Source organism: Rhinopithecus roxellana, chromosome 12 (assembly GCF_007565055.1).
Source record: "Rhinopithecus roxellana isolate Shanxi Qingling chromosome 12, ASM756505v1, whole genome shotgun sequence".
Taxonomy (NCBI): domain Eukaryota; kingdom Metazoa; phylum Chordata; class Mammalia; order Primates; family Cercopithecidae; genus Rhinopithecus; species Rhinopithecus roxellana.
Genome location: NC_044560.1, coordinates 13392592 through 13414870, shown reverse-complemented (window position 1 = coordinate 13414870; position 22279 = coordinate 13392592). Strand labels below are relative to the sequence as shown.

Sequence of the window (22279 nt, the reverse complement as noted above, 5' to 3'; positions counted from 1 at the left end):
TTAGACCTAGTTCCTGCCTTCCAGGAGTTTTGAATCTAGTAGGGACTGGGAGGATGAATCCTTATATTACCCCAGTTCATAGATGGGGAAGCTGAGGTTCAAAGAAATAGTTATTTGTCTAAGGTCACACATTTCCTAGATGGCAGGACTGGGATTTGAACCTTTGTCTCTTTCTACTGTATCATTGTTAGAAGAAAACAAAGCCCTATAAGTACAAGTTCGGAAGCAGTGGATAGAAGGAGGGCAAAATCCAGGGCTATGGGAGAGTTCTTTGAAGTGGTGAAGGAGCAGCAGGCACAAGGACCCCCGACCCGAAGGCATGGCTCACATCCAGTTTTCTCTCCCTGCCACTTTCAGGAAGGAGATCCAGGCTTGTGCTCTCAGTGGTTTGAGTGCTGACTGCCAGTGTGTAATCACAGGCTCCCCTTTCTTGGGTCCTGCCTGGAGTTCCTTCGTTTCACAGAGGGCTCTTTGGGCACTGGAGGTCGGAAACAGACCAGGGGAGACCAGAACTGGGCAGAGGGGAGGGCGCTTTGTCAAAATCAGGGTGGTTTTGCTTGCCATTTATTGGGTGCTTCTAGGTGCCAGGCACTGTGAAGTACCTGATGTGCACCAGCTGGAAGGCTGGATCCCTCCCACTCCCCAGCAGAGCCTCCCAGCACCCTGAACTCACACCTGCCAAGCTACACCTGCTCACACCTGCACAAGAGGGTTTCCAGATGGGCTCACAGACCCCTCCTCTCATAAGTCAGTGACAACAGGCCCCTGAGAGGCAGAACCACTGTCAGCAAATGGGGGCCTCTTGTTATTCTCCACCTTCTAGCTGTCTTCAGTCCTGGGTCACATTAAACCCCTGGCCAGCTGCCAGCAAAAACAATGTATTTGTTCATCTTTCCAGCACTTTGTGGTGCCTGCAAAGCTGATTCTATCCACCTTCTTCCAGAGGACTTTCGGGAGGGTTTCATGAAAATAAACCAGGCCTTTGATCAGAATTTCCTGTTTTTCACATGAGGACTTGGAGGGAGGCAGAAGATGAGCCTGGACTCTCCTCTCCTAAGAGGTATTTTGGGGAACACTGTCATTCAGACATTTCAGACAGTCCTGGGGCTGAGGTTTTCATGGCCGTGGGGGTGTGTGGGGTGCCTCTGAAGGGCTGTTGAGTGATGCCCTGGGCTATGGTGCTGGACAAATAAACTGGCCAGCCTGGCTGCATCCTTAATTTGCACATTGCTTAGCGGTTAGAGGAACAAGCAGGAGGCAGGATAACAGAGTGGATGCCTGTACAGGCTTTAGACGTCGGGGATGCTTCTGCCAGTTCCTAACTCACGACCTTGTAACTACTGCAGACCTCAGCTTCCCCATACGTACAAACGGAGATAAGCATACCCAGCTCAAAGGGTCCGTGAGTGATGCTCGGGAGGGACGCAGCCCAGTGCCTGGTGTGTAGGAAGTGCCCCATAAATGGGAAGTTTTAGAATTATGATTTCAATAGCTGACTGGGGCTTAAGAGGAAGCCTCTGGCAACTCAGTTAGTGGGGCTGGGGAACATTCTTGTATGCACACCCCACCCTCCTACCCCCCCACGCAATCACACAGCCCGGCCTGGAGTGGGATTGGTAAGGGAGGCCTGCCACAGGTGGGGCTGGAGCCAGGGGGCGTGGGCACCGGTGCTGAAGGGAGAGTGCAGCTGGGCTTGTCTGGGCAAAGCAGAGCCTGCCCTTCGCCATGAAGTGGATTTCACTCTACAGAGCATGTGAGACTCAGTTGGAAACCGAAACTTGGAAAAAAAGACACACAAAAAACTAGACATGTATGCAACTAAAAGCAAAAAAAAACCCTTCCCAGGGGCTGCAGGGATGGACACCTTGCCCCACGCTCAGCCTTCTATGGAAGGCTAGGTAGGAACCAAGGAGGAGGAAGGAAGGCAGGGCTGGGCCTGTGAGGAAGGCGGCCAGGCCCCTAGGCCTGATGAGATGGGGACTCAGCTTGAGTATAAAACCTGCCTCACTTTGCAAAGTCTTCTAAAACGGAAGATCCACATGCAATAGCCACAGGGCAAGCGGCTGAGCACCTCCAAGGTGCTACTAGCAAATGTCGCTGGAGTTAGACTATCCACAGCAAGAGGATCAGATTGGAGCTGTGCGCAGAGGGGCTGGGAGTGCATTTCCCAGGGCTCTGGTTCTGGGGCCTCTGGGCTGGCAATAGCAGTGACAATTCCTCACTGTCTGGGGGCCCTATGCCAGGCTGGTGAAGTCACCTACTCAGGAAGGGCTGCAGAGGCCAGGCTCACTGACTCTGACCAGGGGACAGATGTCTGGAGGAGAGTTACCATGTGACCCTACCTCCCTTTCCCAAGGGATCTTCTGAGCAGACAACAAAGGTACTGTGGTCCTCAGGAGCCCATGGTAGGCAGCCAGGCACTGCCTGCCCCTAGAGGGTACAGCTTTACTCCTGGCCTAGTCTGGCTAGCAAAGGTGGAAGAGGTCTGTGGAGCATCCCTGGCTGGATTCCCTCAAAATGATTCCCAATCACAATTCCTTTTCCAGACTCATCGCCAGCCACTCCCTCCCTGCCTACGGCTCTGTTAGTAGCAACTTTGTTGGGCCTGCCTACCTCATGCCTTTGATCTACTTCTCCTGCCCCTGAACACTGCTTATTACCTCTGAGCCTCAGTTTCCTTATCTGTCAAATGAGGACTCTTAGTGTGGCTGTGAGGGTTAAGTGGGGTGTGTTCAGCCTGGTGTCTGACACATAGTGAGTGGTCAAGTGGATGGTGGTCACTACAATCATTATAATCAAATGGCTTGATTTCCCAGTGGCCTTGAACCTGGGTCTTCTGACACATGACCCTCCACTCTCCCTCCACCCCACACAGGAGATCATATGTAAAGACCCTTCCACTTGTCTCCCACTCCCATCCTTCCCAATTGTGACCCATGTCTTGTCTCTGCAGATGGAGAGGTGACCAGTGGCCCTGGCCTGGCTGAGGGGCTGTCCACCCCAACTCCACAGCCCCTCAGCCCCTCCACAAAGGCCAAGTACAAACACTGCTCAGCACTGAGCAACCAGCTGGGGGAGGGTGAACTAGGCACTCACCCTCGCTTGCATTTCTTGTAGACTTTGTAAATGTTCTCTTCAGGGAACCCATACTTCTCAGAGATCTGGAAGGAAAAGACAGGTGATTCATTGCCTGCTGCCCACGCTAGATGTAGACAAGTCTTTTATGCCATCACTTTTTTTACTTCCTGATTATAGAAGTAAAATATATGCATATTGTGGACAAATATGAAGAAGAAAATTACAACCATCTATAATCCTGTTTCTCAGAGACAGACACTGAGTGTGCATCTTCCCATCTTTTGGTCATGTGTACAGTTATGTGTATAAATGTTTCTAGGCTCCACCTGGTTTTATATATCTTTTTACTTATCATCCTATTATAAGCCTTCCTATATCACAACGAACAGTTGTCAAGCAGCATTTTTAGTGGCTGAAAAATAGCCTGAAGAGCATCTATCACTGCCCTGAACTCGCCCATCAGACATTGAAACTGTCCTAGTGCTGCGGGTGCACCCAGGTACCAGCTGGCTGGCCTCGTGCCAGCTACCTGTGGACACAGAAACAGTGCCCACCTCAGAGGGTTGCTGGAAGAATTAAGTGGATTGATCCACATTAAACACTTAGGACAGCTCCTGGCATGTACTGAGACCTGAATAAGTGGTCAGTGTCGTTTTTTTTTTTTTTAGAAGCAGAGCAATGAGGATGCTTCTTGCTCTGCTGTGACAGGGGAAAGCCCAGACATCTCCCCCATCTAGGCTGGAATTATTAACCCCATTTGATGGGCGAGCATGTGGAGCTCGAACAGGATAAGCCACGCGCCCAAGGCCTAGACCCCAGGTTAACTGACTCCATCACATCCGAAAATGCTGGAACTTAGTTCCCTGCATGAGGAGTCTGTGGGTCAGAGGCTTGTTGAGTGACCTGCCTGAGATGACACAGCCAGCATCAGGCTGTCTCCCCAGAGCTTCTGAAGTTTCCTCTGGGGCAGGCAGATCCAATCTGGTCCCAGCTGAGCCACCTGAACATGCAGAACTTTGGACAGGTCACTGTTACTTCTCTGAGCCTCAGTTTCCTCACTTGTAAAATGGGCATAGTAATAGAATGTATACACAGGGTAGTTCTGCACATGAATTGAGACAAATACGTAAAGGGCTCAGCCCAGTGCCTGTGCCAGGGTAACAGCTCTGTAAAAGACATCGGTGTTGATTAGTACCAGCTGCCTAGAGGCTGCAGCAAGCCTCAGGTCCTGGGTTTCAGGTAGAGGTCATCCTCTCTGGCATTTTAGAAAAAGGATCGGGTTCAACTTCTCAGTTATTCTCTGCCCTAACAGAGATTCCTCCTGGCAAGAAAAGTTCTTAGACTACTATTTCTTTTCATGATGATGTGACTGAAAGCTACCAGGAAGAAGATCTCAAGTCAATCTAAGGAAGAACTCAGGAACTGTCTCACCACAAATTGGACAAAGACACCATGGCTGCCCCTAGGTAGTGAACTCTCCATTCCTAGAAGTACACAGGTCAGAAGTGGGCACCAGCTTGGAGGCGCTGCTGGAGAGAGGGAGCGCAGGCACTAGATGGGGAGCTGACCCTTTAAGGTTATTGTCCAAAGCCTCTGAGTCTATATTTAGGTGACATTAATGGTCTTTGTGAGCCCAACTTCCTGGGGCTGATGCCAAGCAGGGCTGATGATGCGTAAAGAGCACGCAGCCGAGCAGTGTGAGGAGAGCCTGGGCTGGCATCCCGGCTCTGTCACCTGGAGCTGAGGAACCCTGGCAAGTCACCCGACCTCTCGGAGGCTGTATTCTCAGGAAATGAGGAGATACGAATAGTACCCACTTTTCAGGGTTGTTAAGGGCACATGATGAGCCAGCACAGGCAGCATGTCTGACCAACTGCCTGGCACATAGTGGGCCTTCAATAAAGGTCAGCTAGTGTTACTATTTGATGCCATTTTTACTCTGCCAGCCTGAAATCTTGACACCATCTGGCTTTTCTGAGTGGTTCTACCTTCAGGCACAGCTGGCCCTGGTGGAGGCTGTTTGCTTAGTTTTTGGTGGAGCCACAAAGCTGGCTATGGGTTTTATTCATGACTGGGCTGTTTTGCCCACTCTCTGGTGGTTTAGGGGGCTGGGGAAGGTCTCCTTGCACAGACATTGACTTCAGCCACCCCAGCCAGTGGCCCCCAGCCAACCACAAGCAGGCGGAATGAGGCCCCCTGGGAAAGAAAGACAGCATCTCTGGGGCCTGGCCTTTTTGGGTTCCATTCCCATTAAAACAGAAACAGGTTTACAAAGCCAACAAAAAACCCTGGCCTGTCAGACAGCAGGCATCAGATTAAGGAGGATTTATGGTGTGTGCGATTCCCAGGGTGCAGTCAGGGTTCTGACTGGGAGATAACATCGCGGAGGCACACCCCCACCGGCAGGGCCCCTTAGGCCCCTTGAACAGGGTGGGACGGGTAGGCCACCGGCAAGCCAAGGTTCCCTCCTGTGGGAAATCAGAACTGCATGGTGAGGAGTGGGGACAGGAGCCTAGAGGGGGTCTGCCATGGTGGGCAGGGTCCACAGGCAGCTTACCGCATTCCTCAGCCCCTTCAGGTCTGGGGTCTTCAACATGAGGGCGTCAAACACCTCCTCAGTCTCCCTCCGCACGTACAACAGAACTGAAAAGAAAGGGGCAGCTTGACGAGTGCAAGGAAGAGAATGTGAGCAGGGCCTGGGGAATCTGAAAACGTTACTTGAAGACTGACTTCTGCTGAGGGGCTGTGCCCAGCTGGGAGGCCCTTCGGCCAGATCTGCAGATTCCCACGTATCTTAAGCTGTGCTGATGTGAGGGTGTCTGAACCGCTGCTCTCCTACCTGCCAGCCAGGTGACCTTGCAAACGTGATTTTAACATCACGGAGCCTCATTTTATGTGTTTGTAAAATGCAGGCTCTGTCTGCTGTTTCATAGAGCCATTGTGGGAATGGATGGCGGTGTCTGGAAACACGAGGTGCCACGCATAGCTCGATTCATGGCTGCTGGAAGCTTCTGAGCTTAGCTGCCAGTTGGTTCTTTCTGATGGTCAGCGACAGCCCTCAGAGGTTTGGGCTTGTTCCCCACCCCGAGAAGTCACAGATTTAGAGTGTCAAAGCCAGAAAGCCAGACATCAAAACCCCACCCTTCTCCCACTCCCCATTAGAAAAAGTGGGGGAGGGGGACTCGCCCAGCATACTGAGCCTGTTGACTATGCCAGCTGCCCAGGGTGCCCATGTCCACACGAGTTCAGGAGACAGAAGCCACCAGTTCTGTGGTGGTCTCTCCAAGAGGCCTGAGGTGCCCTCCTTACCCCCACCCCCAAGTCTTGACCTAAACCTAGCTCCAAGGGGTAAGGCAGCTCCTCGTGCCCTCTCCAGGACGCCATGAGGGACGGGGAGCTGGGGTGGGCTCGGTGAGTAAATGTGGAGGGCGGGTGGTCACCTCTCTGAAGGTCGTCTTCCTTGGCCTGCTTGGAGGGCAGAGGCTCAAACTCCTCAGCGAAGGGCGAGCAGCTACGCTTCAGAGGCAGCCTGTGGGGATGGTAGTGGGGGAGCTTGTGAGGAACTCGGGGGCCCCTAGAGGCTGAAAGACCCTGCTGGGCCTCCAGGGGCCCTAGAAATGGGGAAGAAAACACAAGGGTGGATGCAAAGCAGAGGGACAGTGGGGATAAAGCAGCAGGTCTGGAGTTGGACTGCCTGGGTTCAAATCCCAGCCCTGCCACACACCAGCTGTGTGACCTGGGTGCATCTATAAAATGGGGTGATGAGAAAGCAATGATAGCAGTACCTCATAGAGTGGTGTGAGGCCACAGGAGACCATGCACACAGCTCTTAGAACACTGCGATGCACAGTAGGGCCTCAATAAATGTGGACTCATCATCATCATCACCGTTCCTTTTTAAAAGAAATCAGGTCAGATGTGAGGCAGTGGGGATGGAAGGACTGTGGGCTTTGGAATAAGACAGACTTGGGTTCCAGTCCTGCTGCCGTGACTTAACAGCTATGTGACTAGAAGGCACTTCACTTCTCTGAGCCTCAGTTTCCTCATCCATAAAATAGGGCAATAACCCTGCTTGCCTAACTCTTAGGCTGTTGTGAGGTGACAAGTGACACAATTTGGGGTGAAAGCACCATCTGAAAAGCACATTTTGTTCATAGGGAAGAAACTGATTATAACAAATGATCTTCATAAAGCGCTTTCCCACTTACGAAGATTCCATATCCATGCCACCCTCCTCACCCTCTCAAGGCTGTTTTCCTCATCTGACAAATGTGTAGGCTGAGGCTCAGAGAGGCGAAGGGACTGCTCAGGGCACTAAGGCTGTGGCTGACAGAAGGAAGGACACGAAGGCCTTTTTCCTAGGCCCCAGCTAGGCCCCCCAGTGGGTGTGTGTTGGGGAAGGAGATGGAGGGTTTTCATCCCCTAAGCCTCCAGCACAGCTTCCCTCTTCTCTCTGAATCTGCACCACCACAGACTCTTTTCCTTTCCCTTTTTTACAAGCTGATGTCTCGCCAGAGATTCGCCAACTTTTCACATAAAACAAACCCATAAAAACCCAGGCAGTTTCAGTGAGAAAGGAGCATGGATCTAGCTTGGGAGCTGGGGTAGGAAGCTTGTGGCTTCCTCCTCTGGCCCCACGCCCTAGCTTACAAGGAACAGGGAGAAAAGTAGGCTAGGGGCAATGGGCATGGTACAGAGGGCACAGGTGTGGAGGGAGCACAGGTGTGGAGGGGGCACAGGTGTGGAGGGGGCACAGGTGTGGAGTGGGCACAGGTGTGGAGGGGACACAGGTGTGGAGGGGACACAGGTGTGGAGGGGACACAGGTGTGGAGGGGGCACAGGTGTGGAAGGAGCACAGGTGTGGAAGGGATACAGGTGTGGAGGGGGCACAGGTGTGGAGGGGATACAGGTGTGGAGGGAGGCGTGTGGTTGCTGCTCTCCATACCTGTTGGAACTGTTGGGTCCTGCCGAGGGGGCTGCCTGCAATGAAGCGAAAAAGACATTTTCCATCACACACAAGAAGATGAGAGGGGCCCCTGGCTGCTGGAGGCTCTCTGGGAGGAATATTTTTGGTGGGACGTGGGGAGAATACTGTTACAGTGCCTTTCTAGCCCATTCTGCTCAGACAAGTGCCCTTAGGTGACCTGAGATGTTGAGTGGAAAGGAATCACCCAGCCCAAGCTGGACGGGTCAGGGACTCAATGAACACACAGGAGGTGCTAAAGCCGTGTTGTCAGAGCAGAGCCGCCCTTAGCCCCACCTGGGCCCCAGCATGCCCAGAAGGGCCGAGAATTGCAAATGGTCCTGTGGCCAGTCTCTAGGCAGTTGGAGCTGAGGGCCAAGGGGGCGACGGGAAGAGGCTTTTTTTTTTTTTTTTTTTTTTTTTTTGCTGGAGGGAAGTCTCCCAGGCTGGAGTGCAGTCCCCCATCACAGCTGGCTGCAGCCTCGACCTCCTGGGCTGAAGCAATCCTGCCACCTCAGCCTCCCAAGTAGCTGGGATTACAGGTGTGTGCCACTAAGCCTGGCCACAGGCCCTCTTCTTGGACCCTACAGTGTACCTGGCACTGTCGGTCTGGGGCAGGCATCACCCAGTCTTGTGAGGTAAGAAGCCGAGGCCTAGAGAGAGCAGAGAGCCTCTAGAGGTGACACACACGGCAGGAGGCAGAGTCGGGGTTCAAACTCAGGCTCTCTGTTGGCTATTGCCCTGGGCTTCCCCTCTCCCAGGCTCACAGGTGTGGAGACTGGCCTGCCCTCATCCCCCACAGGTTGACTGTCAACCTAGCCACAGCGGCCTTCACCCTGAGTGGTCATCTCCTTACTCAGGGCCTCTAGTTGGTGAGAGAGTGAGGAGAGTCAAGAGAGAACAGGTTCACACAGCCGCCTGTGCTGTGAGGCCACAGTGCTGCTCCCAAGGCGGCAGAGACAGGAGGGACACAGGCAGTGCTCTGCGCCTGTGCCAAGCTGTCAGCACTGGCTGCTCTTCTCAGTGCCACTGTCTACCTCACTGTCCTAAGTCAATACACTAAACATGCCTTGTACACCGAGGTCCATTTGTATAAATATTCCTGAGGAAACAGTGCGGACCTGTACCCCTAAAGGAAGGAAGTGCTCAGACTCTCCAGAGGAAGGGCACTGGGAGACAGGCTCTGGGGTCTTGACCCTGCCACTGAATTGCTGTGGGACCGTGCCTGTAAAAGGGGGTAGATGCAATCTCTCGGAGGACAGCTGTAACAGGGAACCCAGCCCACTCCTGGCTGCCAGGCGCTCAGTCCCGGCTGCTTGAGAGGCGGAGCAGCTAGTGGGGAAAGGTGTGGATTCTGAACAGGTGCCTCAGTCCAGATCCTGGTTCTGCCACTCACTAGCTATGCAATCTCAGGAGGTTTCTTAACTTCTCTGTGCCTCCATTTCTACCCCACGGATCCAGGGAGACATTATTATTGACTTCACAGGGCTGTAGAGAAGGGTAAGGAAGGTGATGCCTGGGAAGCGCTCAGAGCCACACCTGGCACACAGTGAGCATCACAAGTACTGCCATGAGAATTCCATGTGGCTGCAGTCAAATTTGGGGTCAGATATCAGAAGCCTCCTCTTTGTGTGCCCTAAGCACGAACATTTTAATGGTTATGAAATCTGTTTCTTCATAACATTCTTCTCTTCAGTACAATAGGTCACTGAAGCTATAGGACCATAAATACATGTTTAAACCCCTGTGATTCAATAAAGGTCTTGAAACCGGCTGAGTGGCAGACTGCTCCCCACTGGTCTGCGCTAAGGCAGGCCCCACCCAGGAGCCAGGACCCTCTCTTGACCCCTCCCCGAGACCCCAGCCCTGGCCTCACCCCTCCAGAGCGCTGCAGACTGGAGAAGTGCACGTTGGGGATGAACAGCACAGGTGGCGTCTCCAGGTCAGTCTCTGGCCGAAGGTACGTCGTCTCATTGCCCCTGAAGCCCGACAGCAGGCAGCCTTTGACGCCTGATGGGAGAAGGAAGCCCATGTGCCCCCAGGTCCTTCCGCTCAGGTCCCTCCCACCTCTGGTCTCCTTCTCCCCTTCACGCCAGACCAACCCACCCAGGCCCTGGATCCCCACTGACCACTGTTACTGGAGTCAGGGCACTTGACCTTCCTCCGGAACTGCTTCCGCTCGTCATCGCGCATTTTCCTCTCAGCTCCCTGCAGGGGAGAAGGAGAGAGGGTCACCAAGGGCCTGGGAGGGGCTAGCTACTTTCACAGCTGCTGCTTTGCATCTTAAATATGGGCCAGGCTTCTGGTCCTTCTTTTTTCCAGAACAAGACCAGGAAATGGGAAGGTACCAGCACTTACCTGGCCCAGCCTGGCCAGTGGGGCCTGGCCCTGCTTGCCTGAGGTCAGTACAGACCATGAGAGAGGCAGACAGACAGAAGACAGAAAAGAAGAAACTCAGAGAGACAGAGAGATGGAGGAGTGGGGGTGGAGGAGGAGACAGAGAAGAAGGAGGAGAAGGGATAGAAAAACAGAGAGAGACAGACAACCCAGAGAGGCTAGGAGGATGCACGGGTCAGGGCTTGGCCCTTCTACCTCCCCAGGACCCAGCAGAGGGTCTGCCTGGTCCAGTCACCTTGTCACAGAAGATCTTGATCTGGCAGACAGCACGGTGCACCAGGCGCTCAGTGCCCGAGCCACAGTCATAGGTGTCAATCTGCAGGTTCAGGGGGACACCCTTCACCCCCTTTTGTGAGGAAAAGTCTGTGCTCAGACAGTTTACGCCGATGAACACCTGGAGACAGAGGGGGCCGCTGGGTAAGTGGCCTGCCCAGGTGCCCAGCCCCACCGTCCCACAGTGATCCTGTTTTTCTAGCGTTCTGTGTGCCTGCTGCTCACCCTTAAGCCTCACTGGGCCCCTAGAAGGCAAACATCAGCACTCCTCTTTCACAGATGGGGAGCTGATGCTCAGAGAGGTGGGGCAACTTGCCCGAGGTGACACGGGCAGTGTGTGGTGCAGCAGGGGTTTGAACCCAGACTCACAGCCCAGGCTTTTCACCTCTGTTGGTACAGTTTCTGCTAGACTGCCAAGGGCAGCCCAAGGGGTGGAGACTGGCGGGGGAGAGGTGTCAAGCGTCCTGTAGGAGCTTAAGATCCAGAGCCTCGGCCGGGCGCGGTGGCTCAAGCCTGTAATCCCAGCACTTTGGGAGGCCGAGATGGGCGGATCACGAGGTCAGGAGATCGAGACCATCCTGGCTAACACGGTGAAACCCCGTCTCTACTAAAAAATACAAAAAACTAGCCGGGCGAGGTGGCGGGCGCCTGTAGTCCCAGCTACTCGGGAGGCTGAGGCACGAGAATGGCGTAAACCCGGGAGGCGGAGCTTGCAGTGAGCTGAGATCCGGCCACTGCACTCCAGCCCGGGCGACAGAGCGAGACTCCGTCTCAAAAAAAAAAAAAAAAAAAAAAAAAAAAAAAAAAAAAAGATCCAGAGCCTCATTTTTCTGCAACTCAGGACAAGGAGGTGGAAAAGGGCTGAGTCCCCTGTCCCCAGCACAGGGAGACTACTTTCCTGCTGGCCCAGAGACATAGCCCCTCTCCACCCCAGCCACCCACTCCAGCCACAGCAGGACCCTCTAGTGAGAGGTTCTTCCCGCTGATTTGATCCCACCCCACATACAGCAAGGGAGCGTCCTAGTCACCCCATCTTACAGTCGGGGAAATAGAACCTCTGCGCAGGGCCATAATTGCTGCTGTTCCCCCAGGGAGTCAGGTGTGAGGCATCACAAAGTGAGCCGGGCGGTGGGGCCGCCCACACCTGCCGCAGGAAGCTCTGCTCTGCTGCTCACTAGCTATATGTGGCTTCAGACAAATCCTTTCACCTCACTGAGCCTCAGTTTCCTTGTCTGCAGAATGAGGATAATGAAACCTATCTTGTGAGGCTGTCGGGGGGGTGTATGCTTGATATGTTGTGACTATTGCCATGAGAGGGACAGCTGGAAGTCTCATCCCAAAGCCTATGCCCAATTGATGGTCGCCTGGGGTCGGTCTCAGCTGGGCAAACCCTGGCAAGATCACCTGGTGATTGTCCTTCTCTGGGGCTCCATGGGAACCCCAGCCCCTGCATCGCAGGCTGGCCCCTGGTCTTTGGAACATTTCCTTTGGAAATGACCCTGACCCAAACAGGATGTAGGGGGGTGTGTCTGAGCAGACCCCCTTCTTTCCCTGGCTGTGCGGACCAGGCCCCCAGGCACATGCCAGACATACCTCCCCCTCAGCCAGCTCTGCCCTCATGCAGCCCCCGCCCAGCTCGCACCTGAGAAAGACCCAAGCCTGGGGGCTTAAGAGGCTGTGAGAAAATCCCCACCGAAACCCATTTCTCCCTTCCCATGAAACTCCCACCTCCCTGAACCCGAGGCCCCAGCTCCTCCTCCAGTCGGTGCCTGTCTGAATAATAATCATCCCTGCCTTTGTGCTCCCTTTGTGTTTTCTGAGCTCCTTTACCTCCATCTTCTCCAGGCGGCTTGGCCATCCCTGGAGGCAGGCAGAGAGGCAGAAGTTAGCTCCCCAGCCTCTCCAGGCCAGAAATGCCCCTGAGATGAGCTGGACCTGACCCTGGTGAGTGAGGTAAGCCTGGTCCAGGGAGAGAAGGGACAGGCCAAAGGTACTCAGCTCCCGACTCCCACACTAGTGCCTCTCCACCATGCCGGCTCTCTAAACAGCAAACTAAGACACTGCGAGGCCCATGAGCACACGGCAAGCCCGCGGCTGGGCTCAAGCACTAAAGCTGGAAGGATCTTCATGGCTTAACTACTGGCATGAAAACATCACCAGAGGCTCCGTCTCTCAGGCCTCTCCGGTTTGTAGACGTGCATGATCTTGTGGGGTCTGCACTCCAATCCTAGCAGGCAGGTTACTGTTCTCATTTTTATGGGCTCAGAGAAGTGAGATAACTGGGATTCAAGCCCTCATTCACCGGACTCCTTCGCATTTCTCCTGCATGTGACACTCTGCACTGGCCAAGAAGTCAGGAAACCTGGGTGCCCCCAGTGGCTTGCTGTGTGACCATGCAGAAGGCTCAGTTTTCCCATCTAGTAAATGGGTGGACTGGAGTAATATCAACAGCTGCCACTTTTGGGCCAGGTGTATGCTCTACCTGTTACTTATCTCACCTGCTCCTCACTACAGCCTACCAGTTGGTGCTATGATGCCACTCCTATTTTATAGGCAAAACAACCGGGGCTCAGAGGGACTACGGCACTGGCCCAAAGTCACACTTTGGACCAACAGGTGGAAAGGTGGGATGCAGACCCAGCCTGCCTGGCTCCAAAGCCTGAGCTTCCACACCACACTACGTCCTGCCTCCTCCATGGGTACACTCGTCAGAGCTGCCACTCTCCTAGGTGTAAGAAAACCTCTCCTCCAGAATAGGGACTTCCGGGCAGCCCAGTCCCATCCCAGCCACTGCCCTCAGCACTGACCTTGGCCTCTTCATTCACGTTCCACACAAAGGACAGTGCATTATAGGCCACCTCCTCAATGTGCTCCACAGTGTTGAAGTTTTCTTTGCAGTCAGCTGAAACCACAGGAGACCAGAAGTAGAATTAGGAAGGAAGGGATCTGGGGCCACTTGACTGGGCCTCACTCTTGGCAGGGGCATACATCCTCTCCCCCAAGAACCACACTTCAATCCAGGGAGGAAAAGGGATTCCTGTGCCCTGGATTACAGATGGGAAAACAGATCCAGCCTGAGAAGCGGATCTGCCCCAAGTCCCAGAGGGAACCCCAAGCTTTGCCAAATAGGCTCATCATATTGGGGGTGGAGGTTGTACTTTTCACCATGGCTGTGATTTGGGAGTTCTCCCAGATGAAGCAGCAGCAGCAGTATGGTAATAACAACAGTAATAGGGGTAGTAAGAGCAATAGCAAAAGTAGTAGGGTTAGCAAGTATCATTCCTTCAGCACTTACAACACGCTAAGCCCTTAGTTCATCCTCACAACTATGCTTTGAATATTCAGTTTATATATGAGGAAAACGAAGCTCAGAGAGGTTTGGTTACTTGGCTAAGGTCACTCAGCTTTTATTAAAAGGCAGAGTAGGGGCTGGAGCTCCGATCTCTCTGGCTCCTGAAACCATGCTCCTTACTACTCTGCTGTCCAGCCTCTCGGACAAGTCATTAAACAGTCCCCTGTGTGTATCGTGTTCCCCAGTGCACACAACTCCAAAGCAGAAATCAGCACTGTAAGCAGGCAAGGCAGCTGGCCTCAGCCCGTTTGAGAGGTGAACAAACTGAGGCTCAGGAAGGTGAGGTGACACAGGTCACACAGCCAGGAAGGGAGTAAGGGAGCCAGAAGCTGAAGACTTGATGGCGGGCTGTGCCTCCCCCTTGTTTCAGGGCTAGGGATGGGGACCAGGTGGCACCCACAGAGAGCCTTTCCTCTGCCCAGCTCCCAAAAGCTGAACATCCTGTGCTGTGCCTCAGGCCTTCTGAACCACCTGCTGCCTGCACCTTATCTTGTCCCTTTGTGTCTTCATCAGCCTCCTGATGGGGACAAACAGGCCAGCATCTCAGGGCCCTATTTATTTCACAGTGCTAGGGTCCGTCCCCAGGGCCCTGTTTATCCCAAAGCAAAACAGAAGAGAGGCCAAGACTTCAAGTCAACAGATGCAAAATCCTTGCAAACCCCACAGTGTTTGACCTGCAGACAGAGGTCAGAGCCGGGTGGGGAAACGGGGGTGAGCAAGAAAAAGGCCTGATTGGTGCGGGGCTGGGGGGAGCGCAGAGCTGGAGCGGCGGCTTGAGAAGGCTCTCACCCACGTCGATGACCCGCTGCTTGGCAGTGGGTTGCCGGGAATGCCAGTGCTTCCAGAAACGCAGCTGCTCTACTGGGACCTTCTCATTGTCGAAGACAACCATCACCACACTCTGCAAGCACAGTTGGTCACAGTCACTCCCGGCCTCTTCCTAGAGCCTGGGTCCACTGGCCTGCCCTTTTGCCTCAGCTTCCCCAACCCTGTGGCCATGGGTTGTAATCAAACAGCCTTTCCCCAGGGTCCGTGGCTAGCCCAAGGAGGAGGTCTATCTCGCCCCATTCCACCCCTTCCGAAGCTGTTCCACGCCAACGCACCTTGACTTTGTTGGAGGACAAGGCAAGGCCTTTGCCACCTGCTGGGGTCCGCAGGGTGACGGGGTAGAACTGGCCTTTGTTGAGGTAGGCCATGGGTGACTCGCCTGACTTGATGTGGATGGCTTTGGGGGAGCCCAGGGTGTATTCAAAGTCACTGCAGGGAGGAGGGAGAGGGCAGTGAGGCTGGGCTCCCAGGCAGGAAGTACCCTAGAGAGCAGTGGGGCAGGAAGCCTGAGGCTATGGTACAGACTTGCTGTCTGACCTTGGAAAATAACTTTACTTCCTTGGGCCCCAGTTTCCTCAATTTGGGGGTTCTATTTAATGGCCTTGTTGAGCCACAATCCTGCTGAATAATGAGGGCCCAGTGAAAATTAGAGAGAACCTTGAGAGGTGACAAAACCAGGGACAACTAAGGATAAAAGAACCTCAGTTTTCTGATAAGGTGCAAGTTCTGAGCTCCCTGTCACAGCCCAGGGACAGGAAGTGGGAAGCGTTCTCTCTCCCTCTATCTATCTGCCTTCATCTCCCACTTCTCATTCACTGACTGTGCCTGCTATGCCCTGGGGACAGTGTGGGGCTCTGTCTGCAGCCTCCTGCGCACTGCCCAGGTGTCTGAGGGTCCAGGGAGACCAAGTTACCTTTTGAGGCTGGGGTAGTCCTCTGGACATGGGGGTTCCGGGGAGGTTTTCAGGATATCCGGGAAGAGCACTGACTGCAGAGAAACACAGCCCCAAGAGAATAAATGATCACATTCACTCTGGGGAGCCTCAGCCCAGGGCTGTGCATTACAGCTGTGCAGGTTGTCCAGTGTACAACTTGGACAATAGTACATGGCAACCCTGTCTCAGCTCTAGGATGCTTTCCCCGATGGATTCCAAGGCTCTGATCTGTTCACTATCTTCTCTCCTTCTGTACATGCACACACATATCTATGCTATAAGGGAATGGGGATGGGCCCTCACCTCCTGTGGGTCATCTTTGAAGGTGCTGTCTGGCTGCCAGCGCTGTGTGGGCGGTACCCCATGAATGCTCTCAAACAAGGAGTTGAGGGAGCCATTATCATATATATCACTGGTGGGCAACAGGTAGCTGTCCACAGAGCCGGTCTCCAGCTTGCTGGGGCCTGCAGGGAGGGGAGCTGCCTTGCCAGGGGTGGGCAAGGCCCCCTCCAAGCTCATCAGGTTATTCTTCTTGAGCAAATCTGGGTACTCCGGGGTTCCAGACACGTTCTCTGTCAGGAATTTCATGAGGTGTGTGGGGCTTTCAAGGGGGGTGAGGTCCGTCTCATATTCCATGCCATGGTAGTACCTGGGGAGAAAGAAAAGGGGCTCAGTATACTTCTCTCTGGGGGTAGAGGGGAGTCCTTGGCTAGAGTGGAAGGCAACTGACACACTGGCCTTTGATCCAGTGTAATGTTCAGGCCCATCCAACATGCACAAAATAAGTCACTGTAGCAGCCCAATTGGCTACAGGGATGAGCAGGGAGGCGCTGAGAATGGAACCAAGTACAGGCTCAGGGTTAAGGGAGCAACATCTGTTTTATCCATTACAGTACTTGTTAATTAAAAAAAAAAAAAAAAAAAAAAAAAAAAAAAACCTGAAAGTTTAATCATTTATTTTTAGCCAAAGTCAAATGTCTCTGTGTCAAAATGTCCCTACTTCAAAACAACTGTATGGAGTCAACCCTAGCGGGGTGTGTACAAAGTGGGGAGGGTGGGGGAAATGTGTATCTGTGAGTATAGTTAACACATGTTTAGAGAAAGGTCTGGAAGGATGTACCCCAAACTGTTCAGCAGGAGAGGGGTACAGGATTATAGGAATTTTTTTTTTACTTTATACATTTCTGAAGAGTTTGAATCTTTTGCAAGAGACTGGTGTTGCTTTTGTAATCAGAAGAGCTAATGATATTTTTTAAAATTAGTTTTGAGAAAGGTCCCCATGTACCCAAACCCACTGTTCCTGGCCGTGGGGGGGACTGGCCCTGAGCCAGCTGCAGGCCCAGGCTGGGTTATAAGAAGAGCTGCAATGCCTGTTTGAATTTTTCAAAAGGCTTCCCAGCAGAGGCACGACAGGGTCATTTGTGAGAAGTCACCTGATTAGCCAGGAAGGAGAAAGTGGAGAAAGAGAGGCAAGGTCTTTCCAGTGCCCATCTAGCCATAAGCATGGCCTGCTTTCGGAAAGGAACGTCAATGCCCTGGGGCACTAATGCCAGGGGAAGAAGTATGGGAACCCAGATGTCCCTCCCCCAACACAGGTCTCCCTCCCCAAGAGGCTGTGGGACTGCAGGGGAGAGGGTTTTGAAGCTGAGAAAGAAAAGCTGCCTCCAGGGCTTTTCTATTACTAAGGCTTTGAAGTTTGTTTTCAGTAAACTCCAGCCCACATGGCCTACAGGCATCTGGGGTGTGTGTGTGTGTGTGTGTGTGTGTGTGTGTGTGTGTTTTCAAGCTGAGTTTCATTAGGACTTTCAAGAGCCCTAGGCTCTGCCTTCACTGACCCCTTCCAAAACATTTAAAAATATCTTTAATAAGTATATTGGTATAAAGACAAATATAATCCAAGTTGGATTATATTGATTTTTTTCTTTTAATTTTAAAAGGAAAACACTATCATGGATCCCAAAATGTGTTGTGGGCCCTCAACACTGCACCTCCTGTGCCTAATGGATAAGTCAAACCTGTGTGGAAGAGGCCCCAGGTGGAGGTCGGGAAGGGCAAAGAGGCAGAGGGTGTTGGCAAGCCTCACCTCTTTCCTTGGTCATTCCTGCCCCCAGTGCTGGAGGACAAGATCCGCTTCTCCTTGGGACCCTGAGAGGAGAGAAAGGAAGGATTTATGCATGGCTAAGCTTTTGCTGGTAGGAGCCTCAACCCCCTTTTGCAGCTTTGGCCAGGCAGGGAAGTAACTTTGGTGATATGGTTCAGCTGTGTCCCCACCCAAATCTCACCTAGACTTGTAGTTCCCATAATCACATGGGAGTGGGAGGTAACTGAATGATGGGGGCGGTTACTCGCATGCTGCTGTTCTTGTGATAGTGAGTTCTCATCGTATCTGATTATTTTATAAGGGGGCTTTCTCCCTTTTGCTCGGGACTTTTCCTTGCTGCCGCCATGTGAAGAAGGATGTGTTTGCATCCCCTTCCGCCATGATTGTAAGTTTCCTGACGCCTCCTGGCCATGCTGAATTGTGAGTCAATTAAACCTCTTTCCTTTAAAAATTACCCAGTCCCGGGTATGTCTTTATTAGCAGTGTGAGAACAGACTAATACACTTGGTCACTAGAAAACCCTCCAGTCCTTCCCACTGGCTGGAGCTCTAGCTATGATTAGTTTGAGCCCCAAGTCAGGGAGTGGGAAGAAGAACCTCAAGCTTAGTAGTTAAGGAGCATGAAATTTGGAGTCAGGCAGGCCTGGCGTAAGTCCTAGAAATGCCACTTGAAAATGCAGTGTGACTCTGGATAAATGACTACGCCTCTCTAAGACTCAGTTTCTTCATATGTCAAGTGAGTGGTTATAATACCTACTTAAAGGAGATTATGAATATTTGTTAATAAAAAATACTCACTTTTTTAATAGAGTACTTCTTATGGGCTAGGCCTTGTACTAAGTGCCTTCTCGTTTCTAATTTAATCCTCACAATCACTCTGAGATGTCTACTAGCATCATCACCATTCTATGGATGAGGAAATGGGGGCTCAGAGAGACTCTATTGTCTTAGTACTTATGAGCATGGACTCTGAATCCAGATTTATTGGGTTCAGTTCCTAGACCTACCACATGCTAGCTGTGTGACCTTACACAAGTCCCTTAACCTCTCCATTCCTCATATCCTCATCTATACACAGATCATAATACAATACCAACCTCAGGGGTCACTTTGAGTGCTCAGAACAGCATCTAGCACATGGAGAGCACTATATAAATGTGACCTTTCACGAGTATAATTATAATATTGTTACATCTTAGAACATTCTAATTCATTTGTCTCTAAGGCTGTTACAGCTAGAACCAGGACCCCAACCCAGCATAGCCTCCAAAGCCTGTACTCTTTTTTTTTTTTTTTTTTTTTTTTTTGAGACGGAGTCTCGCTCTGTCGCCCAGGCTGGAGTGCAGTGGCCGGATCTCAGCTCACTGCAAGCTCCGCCTCCCGGGTTCACGCCATTCTCCTGCCTCAGCCTCCCGAGTAGCTGGGACTACAGGCGCCCGCCAGGTCGCCCGGCTAGTTTTTTGTATTTTTAGTAGAGACGGGGTTTCACCATGTTAGCCAGGATGGTCTCGATCTCCTGACCTCGTGATCCGCCCGTCTCGGCCTCCCAAAGTGCTGGGATTACAGGCTTGAGCCACCACGCCCGGCCAAGCCTGTACTCTTAATCACACCCCATGAGAGTATGAAGGAAGGTGCCTGACACAGTGGTGGACATTCAGTAAGAAATGGTAACCAGTTGCCTTTAGCACTATATTACCCAAAGCCACATCTGTGGCAGGACTAGGTCTCAAATTCCCGACTTAGTGCTCCTTCTATACCAGCAGACCATGTCCTCACTGTCCAGGGGGCTTCTCTGAATCCAGAGTGCTCTGGAATGGGGAGGCCAGGGCAGGTGTATCTCACTGAGATACTGTACTTTGCTAAAACCAGTATTACCGGTGGCACCTTCAGAGCCTCTCTTCTACCATCCTGGCCCCCGAATGGCTTCTTGCCAAGGGGACAAGCAGTCAGATTGTAATTTAAGGTCCATTCTCAACCTATAAATCCCAGGCTGGAGTTTGAACCTAGATCTAGAATTCTAGCTCCTACCATGGCCCCAAGCTGAGGCAGCCATTCAAACTCCTCTTCCATTGACCTGGGCTGAACACTCACTGGATGCTACCAGTCTGCTGGGGAGGAAGGAGGGTAGGGTAACCAGACCATTCCAGAAGGAGAACCAAAGCCAGAGGATAGTTTTGGGCCTTCTCCTATCTGGAACCCCCTTGGCCTCTGAGTTCATGCAAAGAATGTGCCTTTATTCTTGAGGTAGAGTGGATAAAATACTTCTTGAGCTAGTAAGTTTGAGGTCTTATGTACAAGGTGGCTTTAAATCTTCAAGTTTCTCAAGAATTGGCTAGCTGTGTGCCCCCATTCCCCAATCTAGGAAAGTTTCTTGGAGCAGTTACCCAGCCCAGGGACAGCATGTCAGTTTGCTGTCTTGTGACAATTCAGACAGATGGGTAGGGCCTACCTGGACTACTACATTGACAAAGATTCTGCAGCCACCTGTACCCTTCATGAGAATGCAGGCTGCAATCCATTAGCAATGTCTGGCACACGCACTGGAGGTGGGAGGGGGGTTGTATCATGTATTATACCCTTGTGATTCCTGACTAGCCCAACCCCTACTTATCAGATATGGGAGGGCCTAATTCCTATTCTCAAGAGCCAACAGCCTCCCAGAGACAAGGCCAAGACCCTGGAAGCAGTTAGAGAACAGTACAAGACATAATGTCAGCTGGAGTAGGAAGGACAGTAAGACCCTTGGCAGAGGGAGATGAGGTGGCAGATGGCTTCTAAGAGAAGGTGGGCCTTGGGAAGGGCCCTGAAGGAAGGGAATGGGTTAAAGAGCAGGAGGTATGCTCCAGGTGGTGGGGCTGTACCAGGTGGGTGGGGATGACAGGGAAACGTAAGATCCGAGGGACAGGGGCAGAAAGAAGATGGTGGGGTACAAGAGTGTTGCTGTCATAGAATGTGCTTGGACCAGGCAAGGGGTTGGGTCAGGCACTGTCTACTTGGTCAGCACGTGTCATGCACCGTGTGGCAGGCTGTATGGTGGGCTGAAGACTCGGTAATGATCCTCTAGGAGCTCAGTCTCATGCAGAAGATGGAAGAAATAAATATGTAAACAGCAAGCTTCTAAGCATTCTTGATAGCATCAAGGATGATGGTGGTTGCTGAGGGCACCCAGACAAGAAAGCCTCCCCTCCAGTAAATGAATGAAGTGACATTTAAGCTGAGACCAGGGATTAGCCATGGGAAAGGGAGGGTGCCAGGCAGAGGGAACAGCATTGTGCAAAGGCCCAGAGATGAGGGGCTGGGGTGGTCATGGTGGGCTGCTGAGCCATGAGGCCTGAAAGCGAAGACACCCATTCAGTCAAAAGGGGGGCATGCCCAGAGGGGGCAGGCATACCATGTAGTAATCGTAGAGGAAGCTCAAGGCCGCAACGCTGTCATCATCTCCATTGACTCTCATCATGGCCTTTGTGGCAGCTGTCAACGGGTTTTCTAGGTACGTCTTCCAGGCCTCATCCTCACTAGTGTAAGGGAATTTCTGCAAGTTGACTGGATCGTTCTTTAGCAGCCGCACAGACCTGAAACTGAATGCAAGTAATGAGGGTCAAATTTGGGCTATCCCAGAGGAAGGTCCATGAATGGGCACCTGCAGGCCAGCGCTCAGGAATTCAGAGTTATTAGCTTTGAAAACATGAAACTGTCTCTTCTGCCACCATTAGGCAGTATGGGGCAGCGGAAGGGATACAAACTCTGGAGCTGGATCAATTCCAAATGTTGCCATGTAGAAGCTGATGACCTGGGCTTTAGTTCCTTCATCCACAGCATGAGGGCCATCATCCTGATCTTCAAGACCACAGAGTGGATTCAATAAAATACTTTCATAGTAGGTACTTATTCAAAGAGAATTCGTGTAAAGAATGGGAAATGCCAATGACAAGCTGCAATGTGATAAGAATAAAATTTCCAGATAACCCATCATGAGTTCTACTGAAGAAGTTGTCCTCAAGACTGTGAAGGGCACAGAAGGCTGTAGATCATTTCAAGTCTGGGAGAAAGCGTGGTCTATGACAGAGACAGCCAGGGAAAGGAAGCCCTTAGGCAGAACCTGGTCTGGGAAATGCCATTTCAGACCAATTTTATTAAGAGTTTCAAGCAGCTGCTCAGAAGCCAGGAACTGGAGTTGAAGGCTACAGAGCACACAGAGGCAAGCAGGACCCAGGTACTGGTGCTGAGAAGCTTGGACAAATACAAGGCATTATATCGCTCGAGAGACAAGCCACAAGGGCTCAAAGGAAAGAGATCAGGAAAGGCTTTCTGGAGCAGGCAGACATTTTCGTTGGGGAAACTCAGCACTGGGGGT

The 22279-nt window shown here is 52.2% G+C and overlaps 1 protein-coding gene across 4 annotated transcripts in view; it reads right to left on the bottom strand.

The window, feature by feature from the left end:
* GRHL3 (grainyhead like transcription factor 3) overlaps positions 1–22279 on the bottom strand; it is a 35948-nt gene that overhangs the window by 2061 nt on the left and 11608 nt on the right. For 3 of the 4 annotated variants that reach the window (XM_010355735.2, XM_030913429.1, XM_030913428.1), the window contains exons 2-15: positions 21317–21503; positions 17909–17970; positions 16129–16474; positions 15805–15878; positions 15167–15320; positions 14853–14964; positions 13519–13613; positions 10674–10832; positions 10171–10249; positions 9918–10051; positions 8024–8058; positions 6519–6607; positions 5636–5721; positions 3097–3161 (exon numbers count right to left, since the gene is read on the bottom strand). In XM_010355735.2, the coding sequence (XP_010354037.1) occupies positions 3097–3161; positions 5636–5721; positions 6519–6607; positions 8024–8058; positions 9918–10051; positions 10171–10249; positions 10674–10832; positions 13519–13613; positions 14853–14964; positions 15167–15320; positions 15805–15878; positions 16129–16474; positions 17909–17970; positions 21317–21503 (1677 nt within the window). The remainder of the gene's footprint in view (positions 1–3096; positions 3162–5635; positions 5722–6518; positions 6608–8023; positions 8059–9917; positions 10052–10170; positions 10250–10673; positions 10833–13518; positions 13614–14852; positions 14965–15166; positions 15321–15804; positions 15879–16128; positions 16475–17908; positions 17971–21316; positions 21504–22279) is intronic. The other variant, XM_030913430.1, reaches the window with a different exon arrangement.